Source organism: Coniophora puteana, assembly GCF_000271625.1.
Source record: "Coniophora puteana RWD-64-598 SS2 unplaced genomic scaffold CONPUscaffold_1, whole genome shotgun sequence".
Classification (NCBI taxonomy): domain Eukaryota; kingdom Fungi; phylum Basidiomycota; class Agaricomycetes; order Boletales; family Coniophoraceae; genus Coniophora; species Coniophora puteana.
In genome coordinates, this window is record NW_006913053.1 from 4,439,704 (window position 1) to 4,465,454 (window position 25,751).

The following is a 25,751-nucleotide window of genomic DNA, read 5'->3' on the forward strand; positions in this document are numbered from 1 at the left end:
ACAAACGGACCCGCGCTCGACGCCTCCCTCTGTCCACTACCACCACCACCGAAGACACCGACAACACTAACAAGTCCAACCTCAAGACAAATGGCCCGTACTAAGGTATGTTGTCCGCCCTCTGCATCTCTTATCGACGCATGCTGACTTGATCTTTGTCGCCTATCAGCAAACCGCTCGCAAGTCGACTGGAGGTGCGTCTTCGACGCCGCGTGGGCCCTGTGCTTGTGTTGACTTATGCCTCGTGTCTTAGGCAAGGCCCCCCGTAAGCAACTCGCTACCAAGGCCGCTCGCAAGACCGCTGCCGCCGTACGTCCGCTACCCTTCGCATGCATGCCCTCGGAAGCCTGTCAACTTACTTATCGTTCTAAAGGCCGCCACTGGTGGTGTCAAGAAGCCTCACCGTTTCCGCCCTGGTACCGTCGCTCTGCGTGAAATCCGTCGCTACCAGAAGTCTACCGAGCTTTTGATCAGGAAGCTCCCCTTCCAGCGTCTCGTTCGTGAGATCGCTCAGGACTTTAAGGTTCGTTACATTGTGAAGCATATCTTCGCATTCAAAACTTAACTTTACATGCGTAGACCGATCTCCGCTTCCAATCTTCGGCTGTTATGGCCCTTCAGGAGGCCGCTGAGGCTTACCTCGTCTCCCTCTTCGAGGACACCAACTTGGCTGCCATCCATGCTAAGCGTGTTACCATGTATGTCGATGTCTGGTTCTCTGGCCAAGCTGTCGCTCATTATCTCCGCAGTCAACCCAAGGATCTCGCTCTTGCCCGTCGCCTCCGTGGCGAGCGCTCTTAATCGGCTTCACCCACTACATCTCATCCATCTCTTCATGTGCCTCTTCCTATGAATACACGATCGCGATAAGCCTAGTCTGTATTATGTATTGATTTGTCGTCTCACTCATTCTCGTCCTACATCCTAATTTTGTCCCCATGTACGCCGTAGAAAACTGTTTGCTGAATCACTGCATACCGGTATTTTACTCTCAATGCACATGATTTTGCAGGCTTACTACGTTTGATTGATTTCCTCTACCACCCCAGTGAAGTTGGGATGTATGGCCCGTCTTGGCAGACAAACCCCACTTCCGTAGAGATCTGGTCACAAGTGATCAATGTATAGGACCTGGCATGTAAGTAGGTTCCTTACTGTGGAGGTGTTGCACATCGCTGCAATTGGAGCACCAGTGACCGTCGTGCCGAAAAGATTCTGAGCGACGACATTCGTAGCTTGAGTGGCCATTAGTCGACGGACGTGGTCGATGCCATTGATAAGTCATACCTGATCCCGGATACAAGTCAAAGATGACAACCTCCTTGCCAGTGGCGTTCGCAACATAATACCTGCGTACTATACTCGGTCACGGTTCACAACTTGATCTGATTTCTCTCTCACCAGCAGGGATCGGAGACACACGATCCGTCTTGATAACCTGGGATACTGGTTTTACTTACATTTAGTCGCTGCATGTATAAGCACCAGTAAAGAAAGTGAGAGAAACTCAACTCGTTCACTGAGCCTGCGAAGTTTTCAAAGAGAAGGTTGGAGATGTGTGTTTCGTTGACATTTGACGCGTTGGGTTTAGGTCCAAGCTATATAGGATCGTCGTTATAACGAAGGTGAAGATGAGAGGTGTTGGGAACACACGCTTTGATCCCAGTAGCTGCGGAATAACCAGTTGTTAGCAAGTTCTACGGAAGACTGCTAGGTGTAGCCTGCCTACTTCTGCGTAACGTAGATCTAGGAAAGGGTGAGTCCTCTGCAAGAGCTGAAAATGCCGATATAATACACACCGGGAACATGACGTCATTGAACAGGACGTTTCTCCAGGTAATGCTACAGAACGCAGTTGTGTTAAGATCTTGCGTGCTGCAAGTTGGGTACTAGTAGGTTAGGCGTACTTAGCTGCGATGCCATTTCCGCCTGTCCAACTCTTAAAGCGAGCTGCGTACAATGTGTGGTTCTGAGGAACGCGTTAGCATAAGTGCTTGGACTGAGCAAAATAATTTTGTACCATGATGCTATTCTCAAACCTATACATGAAAGCGCATTATTATCGGTGGCTAAGACGAGTCCAGCGATGGATAGGACTTACAGTACGTTCATGATCATAGAGTCTGCGCCGCTCGCGCCCAAGGACCCAACGGAAAGGCCGTGACTGCCTTCGCAATAGCCATTCCTGTAAATCGTATCGACATCAACGCCTCTAAAGAACAAATCTCGTGGACTGTGGATGAAAATGTACCTCCATGTGATGTTCATGGACTGGTCCGCAATGCGTATGCAGTCGTCACCATTGACGACGTAGTTGCTCTCGTAGACCTGGTTGTTTCCCTGCGCGACGAAACCATCCCTACGGGCCGTGTTATCAGGACGAGACATGCGGAGGAAAGTAGGGAATATTTGCGTACGTGTTGAAGGGATACGCCGAAGCATTGGACGAGCCGGCGAGGATGGTGTTGTTGTATACGAGAAGGTCTGTCGATCCGGTTGTGATGAAGTTCCACGCGATGGGCTACGGGCATTATCAGTACCCACTCGCGAAGTTGGAACTGGGGAGGGAGAGCACTTACCTTGTAAACTTTGAGGTTCCTGATTACACCCCCAGTAATGTTCCCAAAGAGCCAACCGTACGGACGGTTGGTCTGCTGCGCGATATCCCACCACTGTTACCGACAGGTCAGGGTCAGCGCGACCGACTAGTGGTCAGCGCGAACAGCTAAGTCCAGAACAAATAGACGTACAAGTTGCCCATTTCCGTTCATCCAACCTTGTGTAGGATCTCGGGAGCCGCTTAAGGTGACGTTTTTTCCTCCAGTAAAGGTGATCCTAACCATCGTGAGGACCAGTATGTGATTTAAATCAACAAACCTTACCAAGCACCCATATAGTTCTAGAATGAGATTTATGCCAAACGGTCATCGTTGAGTAAGTATCGATAATCCCTCTAGAGTTTTAAAGCCAATCACCGATGCGCCAACATACTCTTGTACGAGGGTGATGTTCTCCGGGTAGGTCAAGTTCCCTTCGATTCGCACCTCGACATCATTCAGCTCAGGAAACACGAGCGGAGACCAGACATTATATGTCGTGTTTGCACTAAAGATGATGGATGCTTCCGAAGTGTAGCTCCCTGGGCCGTTGCTGGTGTTCGAGAGCAAGGCTGTGAGCGCTGGGACGTCGTCGGATCCATCGGTATGCGGGACGATGAGCGTTGTCTGTGCGGAGGCGAGAGCGACCAGAGAAGACAAGAGAAGCAGGCGTTGGGTTTGTGGGGGTCGCATTCTGAACACGACAGTCGCGTCGTTGGATTTGACTAGAATGGATAGACCGTGGCATTCTGAGAACATTTGACAACACTCTTATACAAGACTTGTTGCTCAGTGAAGTCGCGGAGACGCGGGTAGGGCTCTCATGTACGTGGTGACATGTGATGGAAACTAGCTGGAGTATGAAGGTCATGGGACTCGGAAACTCACGAAAGTTTCACAGAAGTTATGAGATGTTCCATACAGCCATCAGGCGATGCCGTCATTCGGAACAAGCACACCTGTGAGTCCGAGTCGAGGGCCAAAGCTCCGGAAAGAAAGCCTGAGTGCCCGAAACACTGGAAATGAGGTCTGATCCTTGGAACGGAGCATCGATAGCCTCCAGACCTTCGGGAAAGAGGTTAAAGACTACCGATGGTTGGTTGGCGTCAAGCCATTGCGTCAAGCAAAAAGATGGTAAGCCCGTCGAATCAACGCCGGCCCGTCCGCTCCGTCGGACCTGTGCTATTTTAGGGGTACATCTTGGGGCACATATACGTCGTTCTTCTTCAGAAGAGAACTCTGTGCAGGCAAGTGACCTTGAGCGCTGATGAGAGCATCTGACTGTGAGAGTAAAGTCGAGAAAGAAAACATAATCGTGGCTGCCATCGAGGCACAGCTTACACTAAGGATTTCACCGGGTGGATAATGACGGGAACGGTGTTGACTTTCGAGCAATTTCGAGACATTCTCGGGTGAGATAATCATTATCATTCTCGTAGCTACGTCTCAATTTGTATGTGTGTTTCAGGTATAATCTCACATTCCGATAGCATCGGGAATGTATGTCCCATCCCAGCACTCGAAGCCAACATCGTTCGAGGTCTATTTCACAGCATGTTAGTCAACTCTAGGAGGGATAGCAGAGGTTAGGGTAAGAGGCTCACAGTCGATGAATTGCACATTGCAGCGACCGGTGCACCAGTCAGCGTCTGTGCATACAGATTCTTTGCAACGACATTTAAGGCTAACGAGATGTTATCAGTCACGGTTTTCGTCCATCCACGAGGAGCTCACCGGTATCGGGGTAAAGATCGAGAATTATGACTTCGTTCCCAGTCGCATTCGCAACATAGTACCTGCAGCGTGAAAAGACGGCGGTGAACAATCTCATATCGCATCCCAGGAGGTGTAATCATACCAGCAGGGATCGCTGATGCAAGAGCCTTCCTTGTATCCAGGAGTACTAGACAGACACTTAAACGTGAGGGCAAAGCTGAAGATCTAGTGTGACTCACTTTTGAATGGTTCCGACGAAGTTCTCAAACAGGAAGTTCTCAATGTGTGTCTCATTGGTTGAGCTCGAATTCGGCTTTCCTCCAACCTGAAGGAAGCGTAGATTTAGCAAACTGAAGCTGTGTTTCCACCGAGCGGAGCACATACACCTTGATCCCAATAGCTAAATACGCCAGGGAGTAAGCAACATGGACTGGTATGCAACATGACGTCCTACTCACTTCTGAGTCACATAGATCTACGAGTGCATAAATATTCATCAGTTCCAATGCTCATATGTGAAGAAATAGACTAAGCACCGGAAACATGACATCCATGAACATGATGTTGCGCCAAGTTACACTAAACCGCGAAGGTTAACCCAGTCACAGCCTGCACTTTGAACGTGAAGAACGATGCCTACTTGATTGCTGCGCCATTACCACCCGTCCAGCTCTTGTATCTGGCACCGTACAGTGTAGTGTTCTGCGCATACAGAAAGACGCGTTAAAGTCGCGCGAACAAGACACGAAGATGCGGCTGACCATAATGGTATTCTCGAACCTCAGGAGAAAAAAAACATTGGTCAGCGTCATGCTTTGTACTCAATACATACAAGACTTACAAGATGTCCTGTACCATCGCAACCGAGCCTCCCTTCCCCAACGAGCCAATGGAGAGGCCGTGTCCGCCCTCGCAGTAGCTATTTCTGCAAGATATGATACTTCAGAGTAGTCCGTACCAAGAGTGGAACAATGCATACCGCCAAGTGACGTTCTTGGCACCACTGCCCACTGTGAGGCAGTCGTCTCCATTGACGACATAGTTGTGCTCGAAGAGAAGGTTCGTTCCGCCAGCGTTCCACCCTTGTGAGAATGTAGGATTGGAAATATGTACTGGGCGACCACGTAGAAATGGTACTCACCGTCGCTGTAATATAACGTTTTAGGTGATGAGGATAGACGATAGCTTGTAAATTGTCGATAGGACTGAAGAGAGACGTACGTGTTGAATGGGAAGGACGAAGCGTTATCCGATCTTGCAATGATCGTGTTGTTGTATATATGCACGTTCGTAGATCCGCTCGTCAGGAAATTCCAGGCTGGGGGCTATCCGTGCGAGTTGACGGTTAGGCAGTGTCTAGGGACTGATGATAATGATCGTGCATTTACCTTATAGACCTTGAGATTGGTGATGACTCCGTCCGTGATGTTACCAAACTTCCAGCCCTGAGGGCGGTTCGTTTGCTGCATATCATCCCACCACTATAGGTGTGTTAGGAAGGCAGTCATGAGTAATTTCAGACAGCAAAGACTCACTTGTTGGCCATAGCCATCCATCCAGCCCCATTCCGGATCTTCCGTGCCGCTTAAAGTGACGTTGTTTCCACCTGCAAAGGCGATCCTATACTCGAAATTAGCACATATATTTCATCCAACGAGCCAAAGACGGACCAGGCACCCGAGTAATTCTGTCCGCCAAACAGTAATGTCAATTTCGTTTCTTCTTTGCTGAACATACAACACCCACCGAGCTAGCAACGCCCTCCTGGACCAGCGTTATATTCTGCGGATAGCTCAAGTTTCCTTCGATGCGCACTTCGACGTTCGTGAGGATCGGAAACGTGAGCGGCGACCAGACATTGTACGTCGTGTTGGGAGCGAACACGATCGACGCGTCGGACGTGTAGCTGCTGTTACCCTGGAGCGCAGCCATGAGCGCAGGCACGTCATCCGCGCCGGGTGCATGCGGCACAGAGAAGGTCGTCCATGCTTGTGCACCCTGCAGAGGAGTGGATGCGACGACGAGTGCAACGATGAGGGGAGAGATGGAAAGCATGATGGGTCTTCCGCCACGGTGCGTACGAGGGACTCTGACGGACACGCTTTCGGGATTAGGGTTGCGAGAGCTTTTATTGGTAGAAACATCCTCACCAGGCGGCAAGTCATGGCCCGCTAGTCGCGAGCGACTGGCACATGTGACACAACGTTCCCTTCATTGTTGCGCGCCGCGAATGCGAGTTATTCAAAGACCAATGGACTGTGAGCGGCATGAACAAAATTGCTGGAGCGCGGGGGTCAGGTGAGGGTGTGTACGTGAAGCCCGCGGCCCATCTATCGGCGCATTCATGTATCGGACTATTTTGGTTGACTCCTCCGTGGACGTGAGATGCCATGACTATCCTGAACGTCATGTACAATGTTCGAGGAAGCATCATGAATATCCTAAGTGATGGAAGGTGCAGTCATGATGCATGACGAATAAGAAGAAAGCCTGAATGATACGCAGCGACACGTGTAAAACGGCTGCAAAAAGGAGACTACGTGAATGAGACACCAGACGCGTCGCGTCATGCGCGCAGGACCCGTCGGAACCGGGATCAGCGGTCCGCCGGGCCCGCCGGGCCATCGTCATCAACAGACTGCCAGCGCCAAACGACGAGGGGCAAAACCACTGCTCCGACCAAAAGTGTTGAATCGTCAGCGAAACATATTACATTGTATTCAGTCATACATTAGAAGAAAGATTGTTATTCGCACCACTTCTTCAGTCGACCCACGTGGGCTTCACCGCAAATCTTGCCTTCGGCCAGTACTTCCCTCCCTCCAAGCCCTCCGATTCCATCCTCAGCAACACACTCCGATGGAACCTGACCCCTTTGTCGAACTGCTCTGGCACGTTTCGCCCAGAACCCATGTTCACACTATGGGTTTCCAAAGTAATCTGAATCAGCTTCACGCGACAAAACCGGAGAAGAACAATACGCACGCATACTGCTCAAAGAATCCAGCACCCTTATCATGCATATAGTGTCTCCTCTGGGGGATCATCTCGAGGAACCACCAGTGAGGAGCCACCGCAAGTTGGTCATACATCGGGCTCAGCGCGTCCGCCAAGTCTTCCTCCTCTTCGCTGACGAATCCGCCGGCGTCGCTATACACGATCACCGTGGGATCATCGTCAACGACGTGTGGAGCCGCGATCGGCACCAGATGCACGTCTGCCGTCTTCCTCCTTCTTCTGATCGCGTCTCGTCTTAAGTCAAGCTCGTGCATATGCTCCGGCCCCGCGGGTATGGGATTCTGGAATAAGGGCGGCGGGCGCGGCTTGACGAACGGGTACAGAGTATCGGGGTCCATCCCGACTTTGAGGAACATGTCTTTGTGGAACTGGATGCCGACGTTGGCCTTGAAGATCTCACGAAGCATCCACCGAAGTGGGATGCGCGCAAGTGAGTTGCGCGTTCCGTTTTTGACGGAGCCTCCGCCGACATCTACCAGTGCACCCCATTAGCACCTGTTTGGTAAAACAGAGATGAGGGAGGGAGTAAGCGTACCGCAATGACAACCCGAAAACCAAACCTCCTCGACATCCGTCTCGAACTCGTGTGTTGAGAAACGGTGCTCGAAATCCTCTAGTCTTGGCCTTCGCACCGCTTTTACCTCGTCGGTTCGGGGATCCTTCTCGAGTGTGACGTCCTCCTTCAAGATCTTCGTGGGCTGTCGCTTCGCTTGCCCTTGCTCCTTTTTCTTGCTGCGCGGCATCTCGTGCTTCTTCACGCCAAGGTGGTGCTCGTGCGACTCGGGATGTTTCCAGTGGCTAGGCTTGAAACGACTGCAGGCGTATGCCAGTCAGGACGGATGTTCATACGCAGGATAGCAAGCAAGTGGTGACTCACACTCGGTGCTCGTCCAGTGAAATTGCATGGCGGAAGAACTTGATATTATCGCTCGACTTCGTAAATGGTAGCCTCCGTGGCACGATTCCAACCGAGTCCACTGTGTCCCTATATGCGCATATTCTGTAAGCGTCAAGCTAGATGAGGAAAAAACAAGTACGCACCACACGCCGATGAACTCAATGTCTACGTTGATTGAAAATGCCTTCTTGAACGCACGACTCATTCGCCAGCCATCCTCGTCGTCTTGGCAGTACATGTGGTATGCGAATGGAATTTGCTGTTCATTGTCGACTGGAAGTAGGCCAACCTTGTGAATCCTATGGCGAGCGTCAACACGACTTTCAAGGAGAGTAGAGCTAACAGACGCACATTCCAGCCAACGCGCGAGCGGTATATGCGCCCCTCGAGAAGCCGAACAAACAAATCTTGTCCCCCGCTTGGTCTTTGGATCCACGCTAGTCGTCAGGCATACGTAGGGAAAGAACAGAAGGGGAGGAAGCGCTTACAATTACGCATGAGGAATTTGTATCCATCTATGGTCCTTTCGCGTCAGTGATTCGCGTCGCTTCTAGTCACATGAACGTACCCATAACATGCGCGTTCAAATGCGAGCCAACCATCATGTCGATTGTCTTGTCCAAGTTCGCCATCCATGGCGTTGCGATTTGAGGGATCGTGTACGTCCCGATACCAGCCTATTCGCAACCGCGAACGACACCGGATCAATTAGCAAGATGTCCGAACATGATGGTCGTAACGGACGCACCTGGTAGTATACAAGCTGCTCGGTTCTATCGTCCTTCTTTAACATTGAAAAGAACTGTACAATGTTCGAGTTCTATTTCGAACGTCAGTTCGTGTCATACACGCGTAATGAGAAAGGGAGAACGCACATCCGAATCAAACTGGTCTCCCGTCCCGTCGAAGCACAGCACAACAGTGCGGTGCGCTCTATCGTGGTACGGTGGGATGATCTCGTCGAATGGGTGATCAGACCCTCCACCGAGGGTCATCGAGTCGTCGAGGTTCAGGCCGTCAACGTCGACTTCGCCGTCCGCAACGACGTTGGGGCGTCCCTCGGCGTTGTCGACCCGAACGTAAAAACTTTGCATGTTGTTGTTGCTGCTGAACGTGTCTGAGGTAGGGGAGCCGGTGAGATGGTCGGTGTACTCGGTCATCTTGGATCCCATGATGAGCCTTGTAGTCGAGCTTGCTTCCTGAGAGGTACTGATGCTAAACCAGAGATTCGTCGTGCGGGTTCGTAAAAGGGCGTAACGGGCGATTCAAGGTTAAAGTTGGGAAGAAGATGTAAGGATAAAAAGTGGGTGATGATGCGGACGCGAGGGTGCCTCGAGGAATCGTGCTTATATCCTGGTGCACAGGTTCCACACTTTGGCTGTCGTCGATAACGCATGATGTCACGTTGTTCAGAGATTGAATACTTCCGTCTTGTTCCGTCAATAAAGCTGTCACAGCGTGCCAATGAACAAATGCCTGTTGAGCCGAACAAGAAGCTTTACAATGGTATATTGCGCACCCATTGTGGAACCGTGGTTCCCTTTGACTTCGCGTGACGTCCAAAGTTCCAGGAAGACCAAGAGGCGTCAAAGGCGGAGGTGTTGATGCGGAAATGAGTCACGTCAAAGTGGATGATTTCCGACGTCGAGACAGTAGGAGTCTTGGAGACACCAGGTTGACACCAGGACCATGAACCCGGGTCCCGATTGAGTCGGGCATCTGAACGTTCGCGGTCAGTTGGCGGTCAGTGACAGTGACTTGCCGGTTCCGGCGCGAGCCCCGGAGACAGATCAAAGCCGTCTGCCATTGATGAGCCTGCCAGGACCTAATTAGCCAGAATCTGCCAGGACGCATCAGAGTCACAGAGCTGTAGCATACAAACGACGTTTTGGCTTGTGGGCTGAGAACGGGCGCTTGGTTTCAGCACCATGCCCAGGCCCGCGGGAATGAATTTAGGTCGGGGTCTTTCGGCTCCGGTCCGAGAATGTCCACCAACAAGCATCTTCCAATTGCTTGATCGACTATTATCAAAGGAATAAGTACCACGGTCTACCTAGAAGAGGCTAGATAAACATCATAATGCGTGGAGTCCGCTCAACTTACACAGTCCGCTGGCTGATGAGGTAACACAGGCAGAATTCTCTCACAGGCTGATGGGACAGCAAGGGTTGCTTGAACGGAGTACAGGGATAGTCCAAGGGATGGCCGTTTGGGGCTGAGATTAACCCGTCAGTATAGCGTGTTCTGAATTATTCATGCGGACATTTGTAACATAATCAGATGGACGATTGGTATGTCAAGAAAGAAGAAAACCGAAAACGAGAAAGAAAATGAATGACAGTGATCGGAGCAAGAGAGCACTCCCACGATCTGGTGAGTAAAGAGATGCTGAAACCGAGAAAAGAAGTAGATGTACGTTCTCAATCAACCCATATCGGCTCGCAATGCAGATGCGCCTTGGGCCAATATTTCTCCTTGAACCCCTCCGCCTCCATCCGTATCCTGACCGACCTGTGGATCTTAACACGTTCTTCCTCCTGTCGTGGGATATGCCTGCCCTTGCCCTTATTGATCCTAGTCACGCCACGCCATTAGAGGACGGATTGTAGAAGTCGCAAGAAATGTGACTTACGACCACTTAGTCACCCACTTCCCGTCATCGTCCCGCTGATACCTCCTTGGCTGCGGCGTCATCTCCAACACCCACCACCCCCTACCGAGCTCAAGCTGATCGTAGATCGGGGACAGCGCATCCTTCATGTCCTCTTCCTCTTCGTTCACGAACCCGCCGTGGTCCGTGTACGTGATGTACGTTGGGTCCTCCTCGAGCTTCACCACCGTTGGCGTGGGGATCGGCGTTGACGGGGACTGGTAGATTGGCGGCGCGCGCTCGTGCACGAAGGGGTACACTGAGTCGGGGTTCATCCCAACTTGCTTGAACATCTCCTTGTGGAACATGATGCCGACGTTGCATTTGAAGATCTCGCGGAGCATCCACCTCAGTGGGATGCGTGCGAGCGAGTTTCGCGTGCCGTTGACGACGGAGCCGCCACCTACATCTGCATGCACGATTGCCTCATCAGTCTACGGACTCAAAAAACCGGCTATTAAAGGAGGACGAACCGCAGTGACACCCAGCAAACCACACTTCCTGGACATCGGTCACGGGCTCGTACTCCGAGAATTGCCTCTCGAGCGTTAGGCTCCGCTCATGATTCACAAGATCATGCAACTTGAGGTCTTTCTCTTCCTTCGCCTCACGGTCTTTTTCGTAGCGGGCGCTAATCCTGCTTCCGTTGTGTGATATCCGGGGCATGTGGTGCGACTTGACATGGCGGTGGTGCTTCTCATCCTGGGCGAAGCTCCACAAGCTTGGCTGGAAGCGCCTGTATAGAAATCCTCGTCAGCCCAGCCTGACCAACGCTAGAGAATAGGGAGATGCGACGCTCACGCTCGGTGCTCGTCCAGAGCGATTGCGTGTCGAAAATGACGGATGTTGTCATTCGTCTTCGTGAAGGGCAGGCGGCGCGGGATCATGCCAACGGAGCTTACTGTATCCCTAATATCGTAGAATCTGATGTTAGAGCAAAGGAGGAGAAGGGAAGGGATGGACACACCATACGCCAACGAACTCGATGTCAACGTTCATTGAAAAGGCTTTCTTGAACTGCACGCTCTGACGCCATCCGACCTCATCGTCGCGACAGTACATGTTGTACGCGAACGGGACTTGTTGTGTGTTTGAGGCGGGCAGCAGGCCGACCTACACGACGCGGATGCAACAGGGAACTGGAGTGAGCAATCGCAAAGCACGGGTAAAGTGAAGATAGACCTTATGGATCCTACAATGAAGTCAGGAAACGATCGGCAACGGAAAAAAAACGGGTCCACTCACATCCCAGCAAGAGCACGGGCAGTGTAAGCACCCCTCGAGAATCCAAAAATGCAGATTTTGTCGCCAGCTTGATCTTTGATAAGAAAGCTGTCAGTCGGGATAGCGCATATATCCACAGGAAGGCACTTACAGTTCTGCATGAGGAACTCGTAGCCCTCTGGAAAACACCAAAGTGTTAGCTTCATACTATGGTGGGACGGGTAGAAGAGACGAACGCATAACATGACCATTAAGGTGGTTCCCGATCATCATGTCGAGCGTCTTATCGAAGGCGGCCATCGCGGGCGTGGCCATCTGCGGGATGTGGTACGTTCCAATACCAGCCTAAACGTCTGGGGTTAGCTGATAGTATCTATTTTGTCGGCGTCGGACATGGAAGACGAGACTTACCTGATAGTAAACCATCTGCTGACTTCGGTCGTCTTTGCGCAGCATCGAAAAGAGCTGGACGATGTTGGAGTTCTACGTTGGAGACGGGTATGTCAGTACAGCCCTTCATCAGTCGTGTCCGGTGAATGAAACAGCTTGAGAAGGAACGAGATGGACGAAACATAAGGAAGAGGGAAAGAAAGAGGGATAATGAAGACTTACATCCCCATCGAACTGGTCCCCCGTCCCATCGAAGCAAAGTACAATCGTCCTGTTAGAATGCGTGGGCGGGATGACCTCGTCGAAGCGGTGCTTGGGCTGCGCGAGTCGTTTGATATCGCTGTCGGAAGTCGACGTAGGTGGTGGGCTGTTGCTAAAAGGCAAACCCTCGCGTACGGGGGAGGACGACTCTGGAAAGTCGGTGTATTCTGTCGCGGCGAGTGTGCTGATGTTTGAGGGGCGCGTTTTAGCAGTATCGAATGGGTTCTCCATCTCGTGTCTTTCTTTGGCGGATCTATATGTACCTGCTGTCTCGCTGTGAGCCGCGGGGTGGGCGTTGGAAGAAGGGAGAAGGGTTATTGAGCGCACCAAGGTGGGCGGGAAGGGGTGCGAGGGAAAGAGCGCTAAAGGAGAAAAGGGACTGACTTATAAGCAGAGGGCTTGTCAGACGCCCAACAAAATCTACGATCAAAGAATCCGCTACCAAATGGCCGATGGCATGGCGCGTCAAACGGCCGGGGAACCGAACAACACGAGTTTCTGGTTTCCTCACGTCGTTTTTGCGACTCCAGCCATATGGCGTTTTTGACGTTTTCTGCCTATGCCCACGAGGCCCACCTAAGCAATAGGCTCGCGAGTGAGATCCCGATAAGTTATGAGGTGGGCATCAAGTGGGGGATGTGATGTTGTGAAGAGATGGAGGTGCAAGCGCGTCGCGAGCAAAATCATTGACCAGCGAAGAAGTCCCGCGGAAGCAATTTATCAAGCGGAGCGTCGACTCGGCCGACAGATAGGGGCTATTATCGCCCTCCTGCTCCATCACCAGATCCATCTTCTTCTCATGACCGCTGTGTTTGCCCTTGCGCCTTCACCAATGTCATCCTGGAGTGACTTGTTACTTACCCTTATCCGCGCTTCATCATGCGCCAAACAAAAGTAGGTTTCAATTCAAGTACTCAAACACCAATCGAATCCCTGAGTCGGGCCCCGCATAACGGCCATCAACTCTTGGCCGTTCATTAGAACTAAGTAGGAATGTAAATGATCTTAGGGAGGCGAAAAGATCATCACGAGCCCTTCACAGGCTTCATCCCCACCACTAACTTACATAGGTTTCTTCGTGTTGTCTCATCCATCTTCCTGTCTGAGTACAGTGCCGGACAAGCAAAGTCGACCAATTTGGTCGACCATTTTTATTACCTCCGATAACCATCGGAATCGATACATATTAACTAAAGGAGGTTCTCATATAAATTTCAAAGAAAACTATCGAGCTATTCCCTCAGAAATTACCATTTACGGATTTTAACCCTCAAAAATTTGATCGCGGCAAAAAGTCGTGGGAAAAACTTCGGAGGTACGTTTTTGAGCTCCTTTCGGTTGTCTGATGATGGCCCTGGTCTCAGTTTTCCTTTAAAAAATCTTAGTAGCGAGTTGTATAGGGTAGAACACGCCGGTCACCCGTTTTATTGACCATTTTATATCTTTTATAAAGTATCTAGAATGTCTTGTAATGCTTGGAGGGCCGTCCCCAGTGAATATCAGGAGAATCTGTCGAGCCAATAGCTCATAAATTAGCTTAACCCCAGTCTTCGCCTTCGAAAAGCTGTACACAGCCCCTATAATCTTGAGAGAGAGGTCAGACCACAGTTTGGGGATTCAAATATTCATACTTCGATTTGACGGTGTGGTACGGTAGAGGAGGTGCCCCTTCATCCCCAGTAAGAAGTGGTCTTGCTCAAAACGAGCGAGATCTAGTGAAATTCAGTTTTTCCCAGCGATCTATTCATATCGAGTCAGATTAAGCAAATATTAGTAACGTCTAGTGAGACTGAGTTTGGGAGCTTCCGTGGCTTGAACGCGTCCCAAGTACGTCTAGTTTCGTCTACAACTAGACCGCACTATATAAAACTACGTTCTCCTTCAGTCGCTAGGATTCAAGAAACTGCGCTCAATTTGGAAAGCCCCTATTGGCAAAGCGGACTTACGCTTTCAGCCTCTTGGCGTCTCTCTTCTGTGTCGCATCTCTCCCTCTCCCTTTCTCCCCAACCACCTGATCCCCTTTTCTCCCCTCCGATGTGAGTCCATACTGATCTCCTTTTGTTTTATGCGCTTTGCTGATGGAATTTCACGGTATTTTGTACAGGCTTAAAGCTTAACTTCCTCTGCATGCACGGGTATAAGATTCATCATCAACGAGGACATCATGGCTACGACAGTGTAGCTTCAGCCTGACAAGGAGCTCTTCGAGGTATGCTTTCTTATGCATACGTCCTCCTTGCCTGAACATTTTTCGATTCTTCACATCTTTCATTGGTCGCGCAACCCCACGGCGCTGACAGGTTGGTTACTAGAAGCTCAATGCAGTCTCCATTCAAAGGACCAACAGAGCAAGATCCGCGCATACATGCTCAACGGCACAATGTGCGCGACCGGGCTTGTATTCTATTGTCTCGCTTAGAACTACCAGACACCTGAGGTGCGCTATTATCCTCATCGTCTTTCGTCATCGCCCTGCTGCTGCCTCCTATTGATTCATGTCTTGATTTTCACAGAGTCTGAGATTTTTGCCGTGTTTCAAACTTCTTTGACCCCCCCTGCCGTGCTCTCTGCCCCTTTGCTGGTCGTCTCACCTCCTGACACGCTCCTTTACGTTCCCCTTGTTGCATTATACCTTCACCATGGACTCTTTCATATTCTGGACAATCGTAGCTGCGCATATAATGATGTACCCCTATTCTGCAATGCATATTTTGCACTAGATGGTGATCTAGTGTATGTTTTGATCCCGTACCGAGCCACGTGATCAAACTATAGGGAACTGGATTAAACTAGTTATGACTATACTCTCTATTCCAGCCACGGAACTCTCAAGATATAGCATATCCCAGGCCCACTAGATCATGCTATATGTGACCTGACTCACGCTATAGTTTTATCTAGAATTGTACCATTTTCTAGTTTGATCTAGTTTTATTTAGTATCCCGAGAAAAACTAGGTTTGACTATATTTCCCGGTATTTGACTGAATCCAGCTAGATACAAGTAGATTTCCACTAGATTTTGCTCGTTTTGAGCAAGACCACTTCTTACTGGGCTTCATCCTTGCCCTGCCAAGATACTTAGTGTTGCCGCATTTGGCGAACTGGCTGGAACCAAGTCGATGAAAGGACTCATTAACATTATCAGTCTAGATAGCATACCTCGTTGCTGTGTAGAGGTTAAAAACCGCGAAGATTCACACTTCGTTAATCGGTATTGTAGCAAGAAAGTGCATTTCGAGGGGTCGGTTTGAGCTGGTTTCTCGAGCCGCAGCAACACTAAAGATACTATGGTAATTCTCTTGCTCAATCAGCATCTTCCTTCATGGATTACGTGATTATAAGACACCCCAATAAGGCAATTACCCCTATAAAGTTGCATTTTTTTCTCTCAAAAAATTGATCGCGGCCAAAAGTCGTGGGAAAAACTTCGGAAGGCATTTTTTAAGCTCCTTTTGCCTTTCCGAACCCGTTCCCGATGAAAAATTGGCCAAAAGTACTGTCAAAAGTCAGTTACCAAATTTGTCGACTTTGCTTGTCCGGCACTGTAGTCTCAGGCTGCACCACTGTTTCACCTGAACGAGACGAAGATAAACATAGCAAGTAGTATGATTGGTCAAGATGAGTTCGTAACGCGCCGCCAAGCACTAAGATCAGTAATTAGGCGCTAGAGGACAGATGACCCTTGCATTTGTGGCCAATCGGCGTCGACCAGTGCACAAGACAGCACAAGTAAGCTTTCCTGATTTCCCGGCAAGATAACGCCTCACCTATGCAGCAGTGCTCGCTACCGAAATCAACACGAAAAGAATCAAGGACCACCACTTGCTGAGAAATTTCTATAGCATGTGAATGATATGGAACTCAGCGAGGTAATCGGAGGTGAAAACTTATCTGCTCAGTCACACGCTGTTTACACGCGTCTCCGAAGATCTCTGGCTCGGACCACTACATACCGTTGTTTTATCATCGGAGCGACAGGCGGCAGACGTTTCAAACGCCGTCATACAATGGCAGTGACGATGGCGCAGCGCAACACTGCCAGTGTGATACCGCTAAGCTTCTCCGCGTCTAATGTTCGGCCCTCAACGTCCTCAACAGTCCTTCCTTCTTTGTCCGGCTCGCTAAATTCTCCGGATGTCGAGAGCGGGAACGGCGCGCAACAGCCACCCCAGTTCACGCGCACGCGTCGCGTCCTCAACGCCATCCAGGTTGAAGGAGAGCCCTCATGGAAGCAATCATATCGCTACTTTCTCCTTGGGTCTTGGTTCAATGTTCTCCTCGTCTTCGTCCCGCTTTGCTTTGTCTCACATAACCTCGGCTGGAATGTTGGGCTGCGATTCTCTTTCAGTTTCCTCGCCATAGTGCCGCTTGCCAAGGTAAGTGCCATATACCTCGTCCTATTCGACTCGTTATATCAAAGACTTATGATACATCCAATTGGTGATAGCTCCTCGGGGAAGCCACGGATCAACTGTCTGTCAAGGTCGGCGGAACCCTTTCCGGCCTTTTGAACGCGTCGTTTGGAAATGCGGTAGAGATCATCGTCGGAATCACGGCTCTCCTCGATGGTATGTGCTGAAGTCCATAGTGACGCCCATACCCAACTCACCGATATGTGCATTCACACCACTTGTTATACAGGTCAACTTCGCATTGTGCAGACATCTGTGAGATGCTCGACATAAATCCAGAATGCCGTAGAAAGACTGACATCGAAATAGATGCTAGGGTCGATTCTATCGGATATCCTCCTTGTCCTTGGGCTTTCTTTCCTCGCCGGTGCATATATCCAGCTTGGAATTTTGGTTGAGTTAAAGTTGAACTGCGAGCACAGGAGGCCTGAAATATCATGAATGCAACTTCCAGGCTGAAGGCGCTCAGGCGTGAGTATCCATGACATCCTTGTTTCAATGTGCATCTAATCTTAATATAGCTCGACATCTGTATGTGTCTTCTCCAACGTACCCGTGCAATATTTGCTCAAGGGTTACTGCTAGTTGATGACTCTGGCCTGCATAAGTAAGTATCGTCTCCCAACCGCTCTCACTCTTGTCCCAAATGTCCGCTAGCCCTGGTGGTCCCCGCCGCGTACGCCAGCTTCTCCGCCAACAGCCAGAACGCTGCCAGCCAATGCAATGTCTCCGCCAGTATTGGCGGCTGCCCTTCTCCCGGCCTGTTGACTATCTCACGCGGGACCGCCGTTCTCCTGCTCGCCGTCTACGCTGCTCACTTGTTCTTTCAGGTGCAGCATTTTTATATATCTTGGACGCTGATGTCAGGTCTGACGTCCTTCTAGCTCAAGACGCACAAGGAGTTTTTCTTAGATGAGGATGAAGAGGAAGAGCCCGCCAAGATGAATGCGCTATCAGCGATAGTTGGGTATGTTATGATGTTACGTTCGTGTATGCGCCTGATACCAATGGCTGGGACAGTCTAATGCTCGTCACCGCTGTCACCGCATTCTGTGCAGAATACCGTAAATTCTGTGTTACCTTCTCGGGAGACTCAACTCTAACTGGCCTACCCCTGGTATAGTGGTCGCATCCATTGAAGAGTTTGCTGAGCGGTACCACATCCCCGAGACGTTCATCGGTCTCATCTTGCTCCCTCTCGCCAGCAACGCCCCCGAGCACGTCACATCCATCTGGATGGCGATGAAGAATAAGTTTGAGCTCACCATAGCCATCTGTATCGGAAGCTCCATAGTACGCGTCGTGCTCAAGCTTTGTGTACGAATGCTTGCTGATGAGTGATTGCGCTTGGATAGCAAATTGCGACTTTTGTTATCCCACTTTTGGTCATTGTAGGCTGGGCGTAAGTAAATTTAATTGACTTGTATACGATGTTTTACGCTGACCGCCACTTCAGCTCAGGCCACGAGCTCACGCTCTTCTTTGCTAACTTCGAGGTCACTTTACTTTTGCATTCGGCATCGAGTGTACTATACTGATATTTGTGTTCAGACCGTCATCATCTTCGTCTCAGTCTTCCTAGTCACTCTCCTCATCATGTACGTACTCTCATGTCCTTTGCTTCACGATTTCAGCGTGGCTCAATGCACGATACTGATGTAGGGATGGCAAGTCCAACTACATGGAGGGCCTCATGCTTGTCACGCTGTACGCAGTGATTGCCCTTGCCGGTGAGTACCTTCATGTTAATCGCTCAATGTGTACGATCTTGACTCATGGCTGTGCTTCTAGTCTGGGTATACCAGTGATTGCTGCGCGGTGTTCCCCGCATTAGTGGTAATGATTCAACTTATCCTGTATTTATAGCCTAGTATACTACCCGTGGCCTTCAACAGGGTCCCAGTTCGAGAGAGGTGATGGTGTACGGATCTAGGACTAGATACGACAAGTAGCAGGAAATTGCTTCATGTTAGCGTAAGTCCTTGTTGCGGATGATCGTGCAGTCATCCTTTTATATATATAGATGTACTAAATACATAGACTGTTGCTTTCGCTAGCGCTGTTATGGGCCAAACCTACGGTAAGTAAGGTGCAGTACACCCTGTTGCGTAAGTGTCAAGTATCTAACAATAAGTCGGGAATAAGATTGGACTTCGGTACATTGTTAGTCCGAGCGTGCGGGCGCACATTCACTGATAGCAGGACAGACTTTTCTTCGCCTGAACCCACAGATTAGCTGAGCATTTTGGTGGTTTTCTCCTTGTGAAGTGAGAGCAGCCAGCTTGGGTAGTACTACAATATGTTTTGGTGCTCAGAGCGAGTCGCTGAAGGCGCTGCGCGGGCCAAGGCGACGGCCGAACTCCTCGGACCTCGAGTCATGTTTCACACGCCCAAGGTTCGCTCCCGCGCGCTCCGAGCGTCTTTCCAAAAGCAGGCAGGCGAGCTTAGTAAGAGGCAGCTCTGTCAGCCGCAACGCGCACTTGTTCTCGGCGGCTTGGACACCAGGGAACGCTTTCTCCTATGCACCTTCCCCCACCTTGATCCGCATACACCCAACCCTTCTTCTTCACGAAAACGGCCACAGATTGGAAAATACAATATTAGGATGCCAGTGAGTCCGCGAGCGAGCGAGTTGCGCGCAGAGGCCAAGGAGAGGCGGAAGCCTGGCCGCGTGCCGACGTCCTGCGCCGAGTGTCGTAGGTAAGCATCTATTATAACATACTGCCCCTCCCCGGATTTCCTCCGAGCAACGTTTGGAACGCTGACGGTTTGTGCCATGGGTACAGACTCAAGCTTAGATGTGATCGCAAGGTGGGGGACTCGGATATAGACCGTTTCATGCCCGCGGAGTGACTGGTGAGACTGATACGATGTGGTGTGTCAGGTCCCCTGCGAGACGTGTACGAAGAGAGGGTGTGCAGCAATATGTCCCAATGGTGTGCTGAACTTTTCCTTGGCTCTAGGGGACATACGCGCTGAGAAACTATCTTCCCGCGCGCCTATCTAGGTTCTCTCACTGCCGGTAAAGGCAATCGGTATGCTTCTTCCTTGAACTTGCGTCCTTCACATTCCCCTGAACGCATTCATCGTTCATCCCAATATTCGACACTTACATCCTCATTTCTGTGATCATGAGCGCTGACGCCAATCATACACAGGATGGTTCTGGCCAACACCGAAGAGCTGCACAACCAAATTGAAATCATGTCCACCCGGATCCGCGAGCTCGAGGACGCCCTCACCATTCTCCAATCAGAAGTATCTGACAAGCCTCATGACCTCCTCAAGGACACCATCAACGACCTCCTCCGCGAATCGCCACTTTCAACCGCTGCCGAGCCGCCCGCACCGGGAGGGGGTTCGAGCGGGGATAGTTCAGGAGCAGCGGAAACGGCGAATGGAGAACCCAAGGAGGATGCGATGATCGATGCTTTTGGCACGCTCGCGATCGGATCAAAGGGAGAGTTGAACTTCACGGGCAGCACTGCAAGACCCGAGGTGAGTCTCAGAGTTCCCTTGTCTCTATAAGTCTACGCGCTCAATGTAACGTTGCAGTACATGCTTCAAGTGAGCATCCCAAAGTGCCCATGCGCACACGTGTACTCACTTCATACGTTCTTGCTCGTCACCCGCAGCCCCTCATGAAGCCTACAGGCGAGCGGCAAATCCTCCCACGGCTCTCCAAGCAAATCATGGATGCCTGGCTGCCTGACTTCGACGGCCGAAGTCAACCAGATCCAAACCTTACGCGTGCCGTCATGAATCTTCTCCCGCCGCTTTCAGAGGCGATCCGTTTATGTGAGATTTACTTGGAGTGGGGCAAGGTTTTGTGAGCATAATCTGTGCAAGATGGTTCAGGGCGTTTCTGACCCAAAGCAATCGAATAGGTGGAGTCCGATGCAGCGGTCCGAGCTCTTTGACGAAGTTATCCAGGGGGTATATCGCGCCGAGTGAGCGATATCACGCCCATTCACTCTACTTTTCTCACTGCGTCAACACGCTAGATCATTTGACAGCATGGCCTCCTCTCATTACTTGGCGCTCCTTTTCTCCGTCTTCGCCCTCGCGTCGCTCTTCGACGAGCGCAAATCCCCATATTCCGCAGAGGCGCAAGAATATGCCGTGCTGTCGCATGTTGCGCTCAACTTCAAGTCGCCGTGCTTCGAGACGTCTGTGTATACCGTGCACGCCTTGGTGCATACCCTTCTCTCCAATAGTAAAGTGATGTCACATACTGATTATATGGGTGGCGGATGTAGTTGCACATGGCGACATATCTCGACTTGTCGGACCTGAAGATGGACTCATCACAGTCGTATATTATGATTGGGTTCGCAGTGAAGCTCGGATATCGAGTAGGTTGAGACTATATACCTTGACGGGTTCCCAGTTCCTCACGTGGCGGTTTGGGCGTCCTGTAGATTGGCATCCATCTTCACGGCATTCGCTGGAACCTCGGCGAAGTTTGCGTGCAGAAGCGGAGTAACATGTTCTGGCATCTCTTCATGATGGACACATGGCTCGTGCGTCCCATATGTCTCCAAGTTTATTTTGATGCTCACCGCTGCGATCGTGTGTTGCAGAGCTTTGCAACGGGTCGTCCTCCCAGTGTCTCTCCAGTGTGGACAGACGTGCCTTACCCGAACGACGAGTGGGCCGTCACAGGCGACAATGGACCTGAGGAATCATGTAAGCCTTCGTTTTCTCATCCACTTCACCCGTCCTTCAACAAGCTAACCGCCGTGCGATGGAATGTAGGGCACATGTGGGCCTTGAAGTACGCCGTGCTTCTGCACCATGTTATGACGACCGCCTTTAGCGGAACTCCGCCCACGTACGCGACAATCCTCGAGCTTGACCGCAAGGTCCGCGACTTCCCCGTGCCGCCGCACCTCCGTCCGCGGTGTGAGGGCGATGTCCTCGCCAATGGCCTACCGATGCATCTGCAGAGGCACTTTATCCTTGCGTACAAGGAAGCAGGTGAGCCTTTTGTCGCTTATCTTTTGGATCACGGGTGGCTGATTGACGCGGTTGATGATAGCGTTGCTCAATCTGCACCGGACGTACTTTGCGCAAGCGCTCAAGGACAAGCCGAATGACCCGTTGAAGCACAAGTACGGTCCTAGCGTGATGGCAGCGTATCGCAGCGCGTGGCGGATGATCGTGTGTCAGGCGCACTCAATCAAGACTGTGCCGAAGATTATGGAGCGGATGGGAATATTTTGGTCTCAGGCATTTTCCGCTGCTGTGCGTGGTCGCTTTTCGCTTGGGGCAGGATGTGTTTACTGACTTTACGAATAGATCGTGATGTGCATGATTGCTTCGAGGTGCCCAAACTCGAGCATGGCGCAGAGCGCGCTTGCAGAGCTCGATTCGGTGCACGACACATTCACCAAGTTTGCGCCAGTGTGCAAGCCTGCTCAGATCTTGCTCGTGCGTGTCTTCTCATCTTGATCCCGCTGGCGACTGCTGACAGCTGGCACATGCAGATGCCGGTGAAGAAGCTCTGGGAGAAGGGACATGATGCCATGAACTCTCCTAACGGCGAGGAGGCATCATGCCTTACCAAGAGTGAGCTCGACCGAATTGGCGGAGGAAGCACGCAGGTCATCGCGAGCTTGTCGTTTACACCGGATAGCCCAGTCAACCCGCAAGGGCACCCGCATAATCACGTCTATACCAATGGCAACTCTAACGCGACCGGTTCGACGAGCGGGTCGTCACCTACGGCGTTCACGAACTCGTCCGGTGCCTCACCATGCAATGGCGCCGTTGCAAGTCCGAGTTGCACCGCTCCAAGCCCCAGCTGCAGTATCGCTAATGGCAGCTGTCCGGCCACCAGCACCAACGAGATGGACACCGGCGGAGGCACCAACGGGGCCACCAACGGGGGGAGTCCGGAGGGGTGGAGCACGCTGAACGATATTCACCCTCGAATTATGCAGGACATGCAGATATTCGATGGGTTCCCGCAGTTCGACTACAATAACTCCGGCTCCGGATCTGGCTCGGGGGCTTCGCCGCAGTCCCAGCAGCATGCGCAACACCATCGGCAGCAAAGTCAGCAGTCGCAGAACCAGCAGCAGCCAGGGTACCTCCACCTACCCCAGGAGCCGTTCTTCACCGCCATGACCGACGTGCAGTTTGCGGGCTCGCAGGCGCCGTTCGGCGCGGAGATCTACAGTGGGCCTCAGCACTCTGGGCTGTCTTCCTCAGTCTCGGGGTCTTCTGGACAGCAGAACTCGGGCTCTGCATCCGGTAGCGGACATGGGACTGGCAATGGGCAAGGCGCAAACGGCGGCATCCCGATGGGGTTCCCGGCGGGCATGCTGAACAACTTTACGCCCGCGCACCATGTTGGCGGGACGTCGCCTGCGCCGGGGACGGGTGTGCCTGGGGGGTGGCATATGCAGGATGCGCCGGTGCTCGATGCGGCGTGGCAGAGCTTTGTGGAGCAGCTGGGGTTCTAGATTTATGTGGGTTGCCAGGTGTAGGTGCGATGTTGGTAGGGGCTGCAAGAGGATACTGTATATTTCTGTAATTGTAGGTAGACGTGCTGCATTTTGCTTTCGTTCGTGTAGTCTCACATCTCATTCTCGCTTTGCATCGATTACAGAACGTATGCGTAGAGCATTCTGGGTATCTGTTCGAATGATCAAGGGTCTGTAGTCTTATGATATCTGCGGGCAGCTCTTTGGGGTCCACCAGGTCTATCGAATGAGGTTCCGGAATATGAACATAGGTTACATATAAACTACACATGGGTTGTACAGTGCACTGATTTACATCCTCGAAATGGAACACTAGCTCATTCTAAGCAACTTGGGTATGTTCCGTGCCCCGACTAGCCAGGAAATCCTTCGCGCTCTTGATGTTCGCCGTCCGCTGCATCTTCGTTCTACGCGCCAGCCACTCCCCAGCGGTCTCCTCCGTCTGCGTCAAGCCGGGCTTCTTCGCCAGCCCCTCCTGAATGAGCGTGCTGCCCGGCAGCTGGTCGTCGACGAGCGGGCGCAGGCGTTCGTCGTCGTTGGGGCGGGTGAAGAACACGAGGGACCAGCGCTCGTGCGCGCGCTGGTCGCCGGGTGGAGGGACGACGCGGTGGATGTTGGACTGCAGGACGCCGCCGGAGAAGATGGCGAGCGAGTCGCCGACGTTGCAGATCGCATGGCCGGGCATCGGGCGGACGTAGAGCCATTTGGTGTGGCCCGGGGGAAGGACCTGCAGCCCGCCGAGGCGGTTGTGGAGGAAGGACTGGCGGGTGTGGATACGTCAGGGCGGGCGTTCGTTGTGGGGGGAGGGGAGAAGAGGAAGAGGGCTTACGAGAGAGCCGAAGTCGGTGTGCGCGAGGAGGGCGACCTTGTCCGGGGAGACGTCCGCGGGCGCGGGCGGGGTGCGGATGCAGCGCGCCTCACTGCCGCTGTACGCGTTGTGCTTGCGTGCGAGTGTGCCCTCCTTCAGGCCGAGCTTACGGTTGAACACCTCGAGCACGGTATCGTTGACCTCGACAGACTGGCGGATGAACGGCTTGATGGCGGCCTCCATGGCGGTCTCCGCGGGTGCGGGGTAGCCCATTTTGAGCTTGGGCAAGGGACCGGGGTAGGCTAGTGCATCGTCCTTGGAGATATTGATGAACTCGGCGGAGTCTTGGTTCTTGCTGTTGTGTGTAGCGAAATTGTTAGCATTCGACCTGGGAAACTGGTATATGCAGGATGTACTTACCCAGTAGCGTCGGTGTTGACGTTACCAGGCTGCTTATACCTGTATTCAACGAGTGTTAGGGATGAAGACCTTGACAAGCCAAGTGACAAGAAGGACGACGCACCCGTGTGAGATACCATTGTTGCCCTGGTCATACTTCATCTTCTCCTCAGTCGGTAGGTTCATGACCTCGCTGCCCATGGCGAACATGCTGCTGAGCATCGTCTCGTCTGCCCCATGGTTCTTCAAGCTGCATGGAAGTTAGAGTTATTCGTACCACGACCGCTCGAGCCGACGGTACTTACTACCAGAAGCCCAGCGTCGTCGCTGCCTCCCAAAGTCTGTTGATTTCATTCTCGTCGCCGTTCTTGACGAGCTCGTAGTCGATGACAAGGAGAGGGACGGTCTCGACGTCGTCCGGGAAAGGTGGGATACCTTCGAAAGCAGCGGGGTATGTCGTGCCAGGCATGTCGTGTTCAGAAGACAAGAGAGACGGGATATGTGGGAAACTGGGGAGTTTATGACTTGTCAGATCTTGCCACGAAGCGGCCGAGGGTCTTTATAAAGCCTATCGAGAAGGGCGGCATTTGGCGGCATCATGACATGGGACCTCATAAAGGGCCCGACAGTGGGGGAAGGGAACATCTATAAGCGTGATTAGCCTTTGCCATCATGCACACTGGCCGCGACAGACCGAGCAGAGCGCGAGAAAGCCCGAAACGTCCGACCACTGCGCGACCTGTGAGCATTGCACCCCAATGAAGCGAGCGCGAACTAAAGCTAGCAGCTATAGTGTCATCTTGGGCTTGAGGTTGATTCATCTGACTGTGGAGAGCGCAAAGAGTATCCATCTCGCACTTGCGTCTGAATGTGTTACAATCAAGT

At 51.7% G+C, this 25,751-nt stretch overlaps 8 protein-coding genes across 8 annotated transcripts; 3 read left to right on the top strand and 5 right to left on the bottom strand.

Annotated features, from left to right (window-relative positions):
* The first annotated feature begins 36 nt into the window (after positions 1-36).
* CONPUDRAFT_79461 (histone H3) lies at positions 37-1,016 on the top strand. Its single transcript, XM_007764681.1, has 6 exons — positions 37-105; positions 170-194; positions 254-309; positions 374-523; positions 580-698; positions 750-1,016. Exons 1-6 carry the CDS (start codon positions 91-93, stop codon positions 799-801), a joined length of 417 nt encoding a protein of 138 aa, XP_007762871.1. The 5' UTR covers positions 37-90; the 3' UTR covers positions 802-1,016.
* On the bottom strand, positions 979-3,290 carry CONPUDRAFT_161965 (glycoside hydrolase family 28 protein; the record flags this gene model as incomplete). The annotated part of the gene is made up of 17 exons (XM_007765732.1): positions 979-1,103; positions 1,156-1,235; positions 1,288-1,349; positions 1,402-1,446; positions 1,513-1,598; positions 1,654-1,669; positions 1,730-1,746; positions 1,800-1,842; positions 1,908-1,969; positions 2,021-2,039; positions 2,102-2,185; positions 2,252-2,359; positions 2,418-2,521; positions 2,580-2,672; positions 2,751-2,835; positions 2,883-2,899; positions 2,976-3,290. The coding sequence occupies 17 exons, from the start codon at positions 3,288-3,290 to the stop codon at positions 1,038-1,040; spliced, it is 1,302 nt and encodes a 433-aa protein (XP_007763922.1). The 3' UTR covers positions 979-1,037.
* A 783-nt stretch (positions 3,291-4,073) lies between these two features.
* On the bottom strand, positions 4,074-6,368 carry CONPUDRAFT_161966 (glycoside hydrolase family 28 protein; the record flags this gene model as incomplete). The annotated part of the gene is made up of 17 exons (XM_007765733.1): positions 4,074-4,139; positions 4,202-4,281; positions 4,332-4,393; positions 4,456-4,500; positions 4,553-4,638; positions 4,698-4,713; positions 4,772-4,788; positions 4,850-4,892; positions 4,954-5,015; positions 5,075-5,093; positions 5,155-5,238; positions 5,293-5,395; positions 5,455-5,638; positions 5,702-5,794; positions 5,849-5,933; positions 5,984-6,000; positions 6,060-6,368. The coding sequence occupies 17 exons, from the start codon at positions 6,366-6,368 to the stop codon at positions 4,074-4,076; spliced, it is 1,371 nt and encodes a 456-aa protein (XP_007763923.1).
* A 708-nt stretch (positions 6,369-7,076) lies between these two features.
* On the bottom strand, positions 7,077-10,060 carry CONPUDRAFT_134581 (uncharacterized protein; the record flags this gene model as incomplete). Its single annotated transcript, XM_007765734.1, has 11 exons — positions 9,749-10,060; positions 9,105-9,677; positions 8,978-9,049; positions 8,798-8,906; positions 8,718-8,744; positions 8,581-8,653; positions 8,373-8,528; positions 8,209-8,316; positions 7,867-8,144; positions 7,299-7,803; positions 7,077-7,233 (listed from the first exon to the last, which is right to left on the bottom strand). Exons 2-11 carry the CDS (start codon positions 9,399-9,401, stop codon positions 7,077-7,079), a joined length of 1,782 nt encoding a protein of 593 aa, XP_007763924.1. The 5' UTR covers positions 9,402-9,677; positions 9,749-10,060.
* Positions 10,061-10,649: 589 nt separating this feature from the next.
* On the bottom strand, positions 10,650-12,985 carry CONPUDRAFT_149464 (uncharacterized protein; the record flags this gene model as incomplete). The annotated part of the gene is made up of 11 exons (XM_007765735.1): positions 10,650-10,803; positions 10,862-11,288; positions 11,353-11,615; positions 11,681-11,788; positions 11,847-11,992; positions 12,062-12,071; positions 12,125-12,197; positions 12,255-12,281; positions 12,340-12,448; positions 12,515-12,586; positions 12,716-12,985. The coding sequence occupies 11 exons, from the start codon at positions 12,983-12,985 to the stop codon at positions 10,650-10,652; spliced, it is 1,659 nt and encodes a 552-aa protein (XP_007763925.1).
* A 3,725-nt stretch (positions 12,986-16,710) lies between these two features.
* CONPUDRAFT_161969 (calcium proton exchanger) lies at positions 16,711-18,976 on the top strand (the record flags this gene model as incomplete). The annotated part of the gene is made up of 16 exons (XM_007765736.1): positions 16,711-17,132; positions 17,204-17,324; positions 17,398-17,423; positions 17,478-17,535; positions 17,591-17,639; positions 17,690-17,699; positions 17,754-17,775; positions 17,826-17,998; positions 18,053-18,135; positions 18,189-18,232; positions 18,292-18,461; positions 18,524-18,570; positions 18,625-18,664; positions 18,720-18,766; positions 18,831-18,898; positions 18,960-18,976. Exons 1-16 carry the CDS (start codon positions 16,764-16,766, stop codon positions 18,974-18,976), a joined length of 1,344 nt encoding a protein of 447 aa, XP_007763926.1. The 5' UTR covers positions 16,711-16,763.
* Positions 18,977-20,049: 1,073 nt separating this feature from the next.
* CONPUDRAFT_45173 (uncharacterized protein) lies at positions 20,050-22,622 on the top strand (the record flags this gene model as incomplete). Its single annotated transcript, XM_007764310.1, has 12 exons — positions 20,050-20,104; positions 20,176-20,203; positions 20,327-20,678; positions 20,741-20,997; positions 21,056-21,118; positions 21,173-21,362; positions 21,428-21,523; positions 21,590-21,691; positions 21,752-21,826; positions 21,902-22,148; positions 22,210-22,415; positions 22,470-22,622. Coding segments are annotated over 12 exons (1,824 nt in total), but the record flags the coding sequence as incomplete, so codon positions are not given.
* A 32-nt stretch (positions 22,623-22,654) lies between these two features.
* CONPUDRAFT_116687 (Clavaminate synthase-like protein) lies at positions 22,655-25,705 on the bottom strand. Its single transcript, XM_007765737.1, has 6 exons — positions 25,561-25,705; positions 25,172-25,511; positions 24,991-25,116; positions 24,888-24,926; positions 24,489-24,822; positions 22,655-24,419 (listed from the first exon to the last, which is right to left on the bottom strand). Exons 2-6 carry the CDS (start codon positions 25,333-25,335, stop codon positions 23,982-23,984), a joined length of 1,101 nt encoding a protein of 366 aa, XP_007763927.1. The 5' UTR covers positions 25,336-25,511; positions 25,561-25,705; the 3' UTR covers positions 22,655-23,981.
* Between the last annotated feature and the right edge of the window lie 46 nt (positions 25,706-25,751).

Bases quoted from the DNA above. Each gene is read 5' to 3' on its own strand.
- CONPUDRAFT_79461 (XM_007764681.1), top strand. The intron at 310-373 runs GTACGTCCGCTA...ATCGTTCTAAAG, and splicing joins CTCGCAAGACCGCTGCCGCC to GCCGCCACTGGTGGTGTCAA. The intron at 524-579 runs GTTCGTTACATT...TTACATGCGTAG, and splicing joins AGATCGCTCAGGACTTTAAG to ACCGATCTCCGCTTCCAATC.
- CONPUDRAFT_116687 (XM_007765737.1), bottom strand. From the start codon at position 25,335: ATGCCTGGCACGACATACCCCGCTGCTTTCGAAGGTATCCCACCTTTC. The intron at 25,117-25,171 runs GTAAGTACCGTC...ACTTCCATGCAG, and splicing joins ACGACGCTGGGCTTCTGGTA to CTTGAAGAACCATGGGGCAG. The intron at 24,823-24,887 runs GTAAGTACATCC...TACACACAACAG, and splicing joins GTCAACACCGACGCTACTGG to CAAGAACCAAGACTCCGCCG.